The 11,340-nt window shown below is 45.3% G+C and overlaps 1 protein-coding gene across 1 annotated transcript; it reads right to left on the bottom strand.

The window, feature by feature from the left end:
• Positions 1-5,828: 5,828 nt before the first annotated feature.
• LOC121530443 lies at positions 5,829-7,379 on the bottom strand. Its single transcript, XM_041819559.1, has 2 exons — positions 6,204-7,379; positions 5,829-6,128 (listed from the first exon to the last, which is right to left on the bottom strand). Exons 1-2 carry the CDS (start codon positions 7,377-7,379, stop codon positions 5,829-5,831), a joined length of 1,476 nt encoding a protein of 491 aa, XP_041675493.1.
• Between the last annotated feature and the right edge of the window lie 3,961 nt (positions 7,380-11,340).

Genomic DNA, 11,340 nt, shown 5'->3' with positions numbered 1-11,340 from the left:
ATCCATTATAGAAATTTGCAGCAATGCACACAAAATGGGTTAATATTAAAAAAGATTCATATTACAAAAACCTTGGCTAAAGACTGATATTGACTTAAATACTTTACATAGACAGAATGCCAAGAATGAATTTGAAAAAGATTTTTTTAAATTAATGAACAACTCGGTCTATGGGAAAAGTATGGAATATCCTGAAAAACGTGAAGAAGTTAAATTGGTAACTACATGGGAGTCTACAGATGTTCATAAACTCGGTCGAAAAAAACATTGTGCTAAAAATTTAATTTTAAAATTCAATTTTAATAGTAAAACTAAAATAAATGACGAGTTCTATACCATCCGAATGAAAAAACTTTCTGTAGTATTTGATAAGCCAATGTATTTGAAATTTGGTGTATTGGACTTATCAAAATGGAAAATGTATGATTTTCATTACCAATGCATGAAACCCAAATTTCAAGAAAATTAAGTTTTAAATTTCATGGATACAGACTCATTTAACCTTTCTATAAAAACTGATGATTTTTATAAGGATATTCGCGGTGATATTGAATCAAAATTTGACACATCCGATTATTTAGATAGAAGAAGCGATTTATATAATTTTAAAAAGTTAATAAAAAGAGGTTAGGATATTTTAAAAATGAGTTGAATGGAAAACCAATGAGTGAATTTATAGGCCTATGCCTATAAATAGATTAAGTTGAAAACTCTTATATTATTATTATTATTACCATAGATCATTATAAAAATGTATTACTCACTGGAACTTCAGTATATGGTATTAGGACAATGTTCATTCAATGATCAAGGGCACACAAAATATCAACAAATAGGGTATATAAGAATGTTCTTTGTGCTAATGATAGTAAAGGAAAACGTAAGCAAAATGATACAGAGTTTACAATGTTAAATCACGACGATCATGGTACTCTATCAATAAAACATAAAAGGTTAATGGAAAAGGACATTGTGGATAGTATCAATTTCTTAGAACTTGAAAATATATTTTTCAGAGATATAAGAAATGGGAGAAATACAGATGTCAATACATTAAATGAACTTAGAGATAAGCAAGTAAACATAGAACAAGAATTATTTTATAAGTCAATTAAATTGGAAATGTTTTATTTTGATCGAAATTGTGGTAAATGTAAGTAAAACAAAAATAAATTGTAAAAAGCATATAATATTTTATTAAAATTGTTAGTATACACATTAAAAACTTGTACATTTATATGTATGTAAATATATTTATTAAATTTAATTATATGTTATAATATATATATATATTTGTAATATTAAATTTCATCTTTATTTACCCAGCTGGCTTCGTCCATTGGAAAGCCACGCCATTTTACCAAAACTTTATCACCTCTTCGCTTAAAAATTTTCTCAACTAGAATTGTGATCGGGAATTCAGTCTTTTTGAGTTCTTCTTTATAAAACAAACCCTGAATCGGATTACCTTTATAAGCTTCAAGTGAGTATGTTTTGGGGAATGTATTGTTGACTTTTCTAATTTTAAAGATTTCTTTTGTATAATTCGGTGTATGCCCTTTTTCAAACACATGTTTATACTTGCCGATACGAACGTGATCGCCATTTCGTAGTTCACTCTCAACATATATCTTTATGTGATTATATGAGTCTTGTAATATTTTTTTTCATTAGTTGTGTTGACATTAATGTCAATGGCAATGATGCCTGAAAATGGAAAGTTCCCCATCTTCAAGGCGAAGTGTAAAAGGATGAAGATTGGAAAATCCCTTGTTCTGGAGTTGGAGGATTACTTTCTGTACACCCCGGAAAGGTATACACATATTCGGGAGGTTGATGGGAAATTGAATATTCATAAAAAGAATGATAATTTATATTTAGAAATAAGTAAATAAAATATAAAAAAAATAAATAATAAAAAACCAATATTTTATATTATGTCAAATAAATACAATTTTAAAATCTATATAAACAATACATTTTTTAATTCATGGGATGGATGGGGTGGATATAAATATTAGAAGCTATAGTTTCCAGTAAACAGTATAGATCGAGTAACTGAAGAGTGATTACATAAAGATTATATATTTTTTTAAATTTACTTTATCTAAATTTATGCAGGTTTCAATAATTAACGTGTTAGCTCAGTTAACAAAAGCGACATCTGCCTTGAAGAGACAGTTTGATGATCTAAAACATGTTAAGAATCAAAGTGTTAAAGAATTGGTGGAAACATTTAAACCTATTACAGAACCTTTACATGAACTTGTTAACGAAAATATAAAGAAAACATTTTTAAAAACAAATGTAGGAGCCAAGGTTAAATGTTAATTATATGACAGATGACTATGATCTGTAATATACAACCAATAGGAGACAACATCAGATAAAACGAAACTTATCTCAATACCGATCTATGAATGATAGTGATTCGTATAATGATTTCTTTTCACAAACAAATGTTTTTGATTTTAATACCAGTCATTTGAGTCGGAAAAATATATTGGACAAGGCTTACGGATCTAAAAAAAGTTTAGATAATGTATTAACTTTAGGGAAGAGTGAACTAAAAATTAATGATAATAAGATTCATTTGTCTAGTGGAATGAGTTGCGAGCTAACTCTTGGTCTGTACTCTCTTATATTTCATAAACACCCCCAAAATTATAATGATCATGATTTGAAAACATATAAAAATATTATTTTAGAAACCTATGTTCACAGATTAGGTTATAACGTGAATAGTCGAATTAAAGGTTCACGCGCATTTAAATATACTAAAATTATTAAAAAAAATAATAAACGATAATGAAAATCCTAAAACATCCACTCCACTTCGTACGAAAACTGGTTTCGGTTATATGACTCTAGAGGAATCCAAACCAAATTATATATATTGGAATCATGTAAATGAACTAGTCGAACAAATTTTAGTGGCGTCAAAAACAGCTCAAATTTGTTCCGCCAAAAGATAAGTACGACATTTTTCCGATCATTAAATTTCGTTCACACTGCTGCAACTCCAAGTCCGAGTTTTCCGACACAACGTCAGTTTGAGAGGTTTTACTCTTCTTCGTCTTCCAATTCTACAAATTTTTCCATCCGTCTCCGTTTTGTGTGCTTCGCCATATTCCTCGCCGTTTTCGGCCCGCTATTTGCTATTCCGCTATTCGCTTGCCAACGGTCGAGGCATATGTGCATCCAATATACATACATACAAACATACATATTTTTTGGTGTAATTAATCCGCGAAAAATTGACCAAGTGAACAGTTGAAATTGACAAAAAGAAGGCATTATTAATATTGGCCAGCCGTGTGAATTAGTTCCGAAAATTTCCAAATTCATCGAACAGTCCGCCGTAATATTTTTTCATATATTTTCTGCCTCCAATTTCAGGAAATACATAACTGATAAAATTAAATTAAAATAAAATTTGTTAACAAAAACCCACCATTTTAAAACGCCATTTCACTACAAATCCGTTATTGTGTCGCTTAAATTCTCAACCTAGCCGCTTCAGTAGCCGTGTTGTGTTTTTTGGTGCTGTTTTTTTCCTTTGGGGTGAACTACGTACAGGGTGCCGACGGCATACCCGGCTCCGTAACAAATAAATTCAAAAAATCAATTAATTATAAATGTATATATTTATAATTAAATCTACTTCAATTTATTGTATTATTATTTTCCGTTCGAGTGAAAGGCCAGGGTTTTTAATTCACCTTTCCGGCCACTTAACAATTAATTTCGAAAATAGTTAGGAATTCAATATCTACGTACGAGCCTCAATTATATAAATATACATATATAGATCGTCATCAATTCTTTTCTGAACGAGCACGAATTTTCCGGTACTTGTCCATTTTCCGTGCCTCCAGCGCTGCTTCTACTCCGCATCAGGCAACATCCGCCTACAATCTCAACAAACCTCGTCTCCTTTTGGGTTGTTTTGGTTCCTGAAGTGTTTTTCCATATTCGATTTCTGCTGCGCACGACCTTCCTTTCGACATCGGCGCCGCTAGTTCCCACTAGTTCCTTGTAATCGCAATCCATCTGCGATCTCACCGTTCTCATCACATTAGTGTGACCGGCCACCGCTTCGAACGAAGCACCTATTGTGACGAATCCGTCAATACAATCCCCGGTCCTTCACAGAGGCAGACTCGCTCCGTTGTGCAAATGGCTTAAAGTGCGATCGAAGTGGCGCTGAAAAAGTTCATCGCCACACATGATGGAATTAGCCAATTTGAGGCTAACATAAATACCCCGGGCGCCCCAGAAACGGAAATAGGCTCCCAATACATGTGCGAAGTCCATCGGGAACAAATTCGGGCACTCTGGGAGAAGGTGGAGAAGTGCTATGAGAGCTGCTCCGATTTGCTAGCCGTGTCCGACGACAATGAGGCCACCTCAACAGTGCTGGAATCGAAGTACAGCTACTGTTACTCCGTCTACTCGAGGTGTATTGCCCAGCTTCGGGAGAAAATTTCCTCCCAATCCACTCAGGCTTCCGTCAATATCCACACGCCCGCGTCTACAGGCTGCCGGTTATCTCCAGTGGATACGGAGGTCTTTGCAGGTGATTATCTTTGGTGGCCCACCCTCAGAGACTTGTTTACGGTCATTTACATCCAAAATTCGGGGCTCACCTCGGTAGAGAAGTTGTTCCACTTGCTGTCCAAAACAAGTGGTGACGCACACGCCATTGTTTCTAAGGCTCCGCTTACCCATGAGGGGTTTGTCGCAGCGTGGCAAAGCCTGACAGACCGCTTTGAGAACCGGCGGCTATTCGTCAATTGCCAGTTGAAGATCCTTTTCAACCTCCAGGCTATTTTTCAAGAGTCCGGGGTCGCGCTGAGGGAGTTGCAAGCCACCATTCAGAGTTGTCTGACAGCCCTAGAAATGTCCGCCATCAATGTTGAGGCTTGGGACTGTCTCCTGGTATTTATGCCGCGGGTACATATCCGCGCCCAGGACATCGGAGATCGTCGCTGGCAGATAGAACCGTTCATCCGCCAATTTCACACCTCGGAAGTGGGCACGCCCCGGCTCGCTCAGCTCTCGAGACGGCGCACGAACGCAGCTGCATCCTGCGGGGTCCCTTGACGAGAGGCGGAAAGTTGCCTAGGCGCGGATGACGCTGGCGAACGAGCGGTGGACGGCACCCGATGAGTAGCGGACGAAGGCCGTGGAGCACCTGAAGCTTGCCGGCCAGTGGCGGAAGAATGCTGAGGAGCTGCCGACGAGCGCCGGAAAGTCGATGGCCGTGGACCGGCTTGTGAGTCCGGCCGAGAAGCAACCGAACCGCGCCGGGAGTTGACGGACGACGGCTGAGCGCCAGCTGAGACACTCCGTGTACTGTCTCCCGCGCTCCGTGAACGGTGCTGCTCTTGACGCGGCTGTTGCCGAGCCCGCGGCTTCTCCACGAGGTGCAGCAGCAAGTGGTGATCCTGACCACACGTTCTACAGCAGTCCCCACGCCGGCACTATCCGTCGGAGTGCTCGTGAGCCAGGCAGTTGGAGCAGTTCACGAGAACCGCCCGGAGCCGCTTCTCGGCGCTGAGACGTAGAAAGCGCCGACATTGCTTCAAAGGATGGATCCCTCTGCAGACTCGGCATCGGTAGGACTGTGTACCTCGAGTACATCTGCTCTCCAATGACTGGGCGCTGCGTGGACGTGGCGACATCGTGCTGAATATGACAGGCGGAACTATGATGAAGAAACAAAACAGCGTTATCAGAATTGGTGTGAAGTTCGATTTGGAATTACGGGCAGAGCTACGAGACAGCACAATGGACAGGGACATTGGAACGGAAGAAACGCATAATTATTGTGGGCAGGCGGACGCGTCCATCGGAAGAAGGACGACCTTAGCGACGGGCCGCTTGACGAGCCCTCGCGCGGTGCGGATGTCGATCACGCGGACATGGTCATCGGATCCTGGATACAACGCGTCAATCCTGCCTAATCGCCACTCATTGGACGGAAGGTTTTCCTCCTTGATGACCACCATATCCCCAACGCAGAGATTCCTCGTAGGGGCACGCCACTTGTTCCTCTTCTGGAGCTCCTTGAGGTTCTCTTCCTTCCATCGCAGCCGAAATTGCTGTTGAAGAGCCTTCAGGTGCTGCCAACGATTAATACTTGACGTAGTATCCCCCTTTAGCTCGGGTTCGACCGTGACGAGAAGAGGACCTCACACCAGAAAGTGCCCGGGTGTAAGAGCCATCAGATCAGCAGGGTCTTCGGACATTGGTGCGAGCGGCCGCGAGTTTAGGCACGCCTCGATCCTCGCCAGGAGAGTAGCCAGCACCTCAAAGGTGTATTTCCGTGTGGCGGTGGACTTGAAGAACAAGGTCTTGAAGCTCTTGACGCCTGCCTCCCACAGGCCCCCCATGTGGGGGGCTCCCGGAGGAATGAAATGCCAGAGAAGCTGCTGGTGACTGTAGGCACCTATCACAGCCCCTTTTAGGCTCTGGAGAAAATCGCGAGATAGTAGGGCTGCTGTCCCCCGAAAGGTCTTCCCGTTGTCCGACTGCACTTGACGGGGGCATCCTCTCCGGGACACGAATCGAGCGAAAGCAGCCAGAAATTTCTCGGTCGTAAGGTCCGACGTAGGCTCTAAATGGATGGCCTTAGTGGAGAAGCACACAAACACCAACATATACCCCTTTGTGATGAGGCAGTCTCGCCCGGTATAGTTCTTTATCTCGAAAGGACCGGCATAATCCACACCTGTGTACGTGAATGGGCGCGAGAAGGACGTCCGTTCCTTTGGTAGCTCTCCCATGAGTTGCGTCTGCAACTTCTTCTTGTGGATGAAACATACTTTACAAGCATAGACGACGGACTTGACCAAATTCCTCACCCTTGGAATCCAGACTTTGGCCCGAATCAGGCGGATCATCAGCTGATTGCCACCGTGCAGCGTGATGCGATGCGTAAATTGAACAAGGAGTCGAGACAGATGGCAGTCGTATGGAAGGATTATCGGATGCCGTTCGTCATATTGGAGAAGTTCAGAGGACGTGACCCGGCCGCAGGCTCTCATAAGGCCTTGCGAATCCATGAAGGGGTTCAGATTTTGAATCGGACTGAACGCTAATACTGGACGCTTTTCGCTTAAGCAGCCCCTTTCAGAGACGAAGTGTCTGCGCTGAGTGACGGAAACTAGAAGACGTTCAGCCGACGTAATCTCATTATCTGTCAGGTGCTCTTCGAACGGAGAGCGTATCTTCCACGCGCGCTGGATGAAGCGACAAACATAGGCACGGACTCGTAGTACCTTGTCGAGTATGGAGAAACGGGTTATCCGCAAGGTCTTGGAGAGCTTCGCCCCGGCTGGCGAGGTCCGCAGGTTTCTGCTCGGAGCGGACATGTCCCCATTTCTGCACGTCGGTGAACTGGGCGATCTTGGCTACCCGGTTGGCCACGAACGTTGTCCACTGACACGCTGGCTTCTGCAGCCACGCGAGGACATTAGTCGAGTCCGTCCAACAGTATGGGGCAGATGCTGGCCCTGGCATCTTTGGCAGAACGGCGGTGGCCATTTCCGACAGCAAGCTCTAGCCGAGGGAGCGACACCGTTTTAACTGGGGCCACTCGAGTCTTTGCAGTCAGCAGGTTCACTATGACCGTAGACCCAACCTCGACACGGACGTAAATTGCTGCGCCGTACGCCTTCTCTGAAGCGTCGCAGAACCCGTGATGCTCGACCCTTAGGTGTGGTCGGAACGCGACCCATCGAGAAACAGGAATCTGATCGAGCACCGAGTAATTCTTCAGGAAGTCAACCCATCGCTGACAGAAATTTTAAGGGAGGGCGTCGTCCCACCCCAGATCCAGAAGCCAAATGTCCTGCATGAACATTTTTGCCCGGACAATGAAAGGAGCGAGCCAACCTGCTGGATAGAACAATTTGGCAATTTGGGAGAGGACTTGCCGCTTCGTGAAGGACGAGCCGGAAGTCAACTCTGGCGGAACAAAAAAAATTCATCGCTCGTCGCTTTCCAGCGCACGCCCAGTGTCTTGGCCGTGCTCTCTGCATCGATGTCGAGGAAATCAGCACGAAGGAGGTGGTCTCTCGGAATGTCGGCCAGGATCGCCTTGCTATTCGACGTCCATTTCCTCAGTGCCCCTGCCGACTCTAGGGCGGCCTATAGCTCCCGAATCACCACTTGGGCTTCGCTTTTGGAGTCGTTCGTTCAGACTGGTCCCGTTTGCGGACGGGCTCGAAGCATTGAAGACTACCGGCACCTTGGTGGTCGTGCTTTCGGGCTTGAAGACGGCATGATGTGGGAGGTAGTAGGTAGCGGAACTGCTCGTGGGAGAGACCTCGGTCATGTGGCCTAAGTCGATGTATTCCTGAATTACCGAGTCCTAGAGGGCCTTAAGGGGCGGATCCCTCTTCAGGCGCTGCTCATTACGCAGGAACTGAGCAAAAGCAAAGGACCGTGAAGCCGATAGCTCGGAACCCTTCTGCTCGGGGTCGCGTAAGGTGACCTCACAACGTACTTGCCACACTCGTCTCTTCTCGTCGTCTGGACAAAATTGTGCTCGCAAACTGAATCTGATTCCGAATTGATCTGTGTGGGAACATCCTCTACCTCCCAAAATTTGGTGAGGAGCTGATCCAGCGAGTCACCGGGGCTACAGGCAACTCGTGTGGAAAAAACGGACACGCTGCGAGGGTTGGCTGGAGATAATGGTCCTGTCAGCATCCATCCAAAAATGGTTTCCTGACCGAAGTGACCCGCAGATGTTAGCCCTGGTATTACCGAGGAGAATGGACGGAAGAATGTCAGCTCCTATTAACACATCGACTTGGGAGCTTTTAAAGAAGTTGGGGTCCGTCAGGGGAATGTCAGGCAGCCCCTTGAGACGATCCCGGGGAATCGGATATGATGGCAGATTTCCTGCCAACTGCGGAAGAACGTAAGCCGCAGTCTCTAATTGTAACCCGGGTCTAGACGGCGACCAGATGGAGAAATGGCACAATTTAGTAGACTGCGCGGAAATGGTCTGATTAAGACCGGACACTTCGGCTTGAATAGTCTTGAAGGGAAGCTTGACAAGGTTGAACAGTTGTTCAGTTATGAACGTCGCTTCGGACCCTGAGTCTATCAGTGCTCGTGCCTGTAAACTGCAGCCCAAATGGCACACGTAGATAAGGGCCGCGACCAGTAGTAGCACACCTGCACATCCGACTGATCCTCTGAGCCGTTTGTGCTTCTGACAGTTTGTGCGGGTCGAGCCCTTGCTGAAGTAGGCGGACTTGGAGCGGTAGCGAACGGATTGCTGCGGTGCAGGAGGGTGTGGTGTCGGCTGTGGCATGTGAAGCAGGTATGGGGCAGGCAGTCTCGCTGCTGGTGCTCTCGGGCAAAACAGTTCAAGCATAACTGCTTCCTCTTAATGTAGTCGGAGCGTCCGTCCACGTTCATTTCTAGGAAACGCGGACATAAGTGGATAGGGTGGTTCTCCCTCGAACAGAGATCGCATCCCTTTTGGCTCCTAGCCACTCGAGTCTCGTACGAATTGAGCCTCCGTGCAGGGGCAGTAGGAAGCCCCGACCTTGGCGGAGATTGCCCGGAGCCACTAGGCCTGACGTCGTCGATGGCCTCCAGAGTGCGATGGCGCTCTGTCAGGAAGTTATCTAATTCCTTCCATGTTGGAATTTCGGCCTTATTATGAACGGATTGCTCCCACATAGAAAGTGTGACCTTGGGGAGCTTCGAGGAAATCATAAAGACCAGGAGACAACCCCAGGCCTCAACATTGATGGCTGAAATTTCTAGGGCTGTCAGACAACTCTGAATGGTGGCTTGCAGTTCCCTCAGCGCGACCCCAGACTCTTGAGAAATAGCCTGGAGGTTGAAAAGGATCTTCAACTGGCTATTGACCAATAGCCGCCGGTTCTCAAAACGGTCTGTGAGGCTTTGCCTAGCTGCGACAAACCCCTCATGGGTAAGCGGAGCCTTAGAAACAATGGCGTGTGCGTCACCACTTGTTTTGGACCGCAAGTGGAACAACTTCTCTAACGGAGTGAGCCGCGAGTTTTGGATGTAAATGGCCGTGAACAAGTCTCTAAAGGTGGGCCACCGAAGGTAATAACCCGCAAAGACCTCGGTATCCACTGGAGGTAACCGACAGCCTGTAGACGCGGGCGTGTGGACATTGACGGAAGCCTGAGTGAATTGGGAGGCAATTTTCTCCCGAAGCTGGGCAATACACCTCGAATATACGGAGTAACAGTAGCTTCGATTCCAGCACTGCTGAGGTGGCCGAATTGTCGTCGGACACGGCTAGCAAGTCGGGCAGCTCTCATAGCACTTCTCCACCTTCTCCCAGAGTGCCCGAATTTGGTCTCGATGGACTTCGCACATGTATTGGGAGCCTATTTCCGTTTCTGGGGCGCCCGCGGTATTGATGTTGGCCTCAAATTGGCTGATTCGATCTGTTGTAGCGATGACCGCATTTTGAGCCATTTTTACAACGGAGCGAGTCTGCCTCTGTGAAGGATCGGGGATTGTTTTGACGTTTTCGTCACTCTTTGCCCTTGGAATGGCCCTTGTCGCCTTAGGCTTCAAAAGAGGCGTCAGCGGAGATGCGGATTGAGATCTGTCCAAGCTGATGGCTGGGATCGGACGCCGATTTTTGTCGTCTCCCGTGGGCATTCTCAAAAATCAATTCGCTGGTAAGCGCTTGTCGACTGACTTGCGCAATAGGGGCCTCGTTCGAATCGGTGGCTGGTCACACACACAAGTGATAAGAACGGTGAGATCGCGGATGGATTGCGATCACAAGGAACTAGTGGGCACTAGCGGCGCCGATGTCGAAAGGAAGATCGTGTACGGCACAAATCGAATGTGAAAAAAAAACTTCAGGAACCAAAAAAACAACCGAGAAGTAGACGAGGTTTGTTGAGATTGTAGGCGCGGTATAGGCACGGAGAATGGACAAGTACCGTTCGTAATTCACCGCAAAGGAAAAACAGCACCAAAAAAAAACAAAACACGGCTACTGAGGCGGCGAGGTTGAGAACTTAGGCGACACAATCACGGATTTGTAGTGAAATGGCGTTTTTTTTAAAACAGATTTTATTTAAATTTAATTTTATCATGTATTTATTTCCTGAAATTGGAGGCAGAAAGTATATGGCATGCATGTAAGTATGTATATATGTAAGGGAACGTGAGGCCTAGGTTGGCACAGAGGAGCGTTGATAAATGGACTGTATAACTGGAAAGCTGTGTGGTGTAAAAAAAAACACTGATTTTGAAAAAAATATTACACCAGCGGCGGACTGTTAAATGAATTTAGGAATTTTCGGAACTAAATCA

The sequence above is a fragment of the Drosophila eugracilis genome, unplaced genomic scaffold (assembly GCF_018153835.1).
Source record: "Drosophila eugracilis isolate 14026-0451.02 unplaced genomic scaffold, ASM1815383v1 contig_757, whole genome shotgun sequence".
Taxonomy (NCBI): Eukaryota; Metazoa; Arthropoda; class Insecta; order Diptera; family Drosophilidae; genus Drosophila; species Drosophila eugracilis.
Note: the sequence above shows the minus strand (reverse complement) of the source record. Positions and strands in the feature narration are given on the sequence as shown.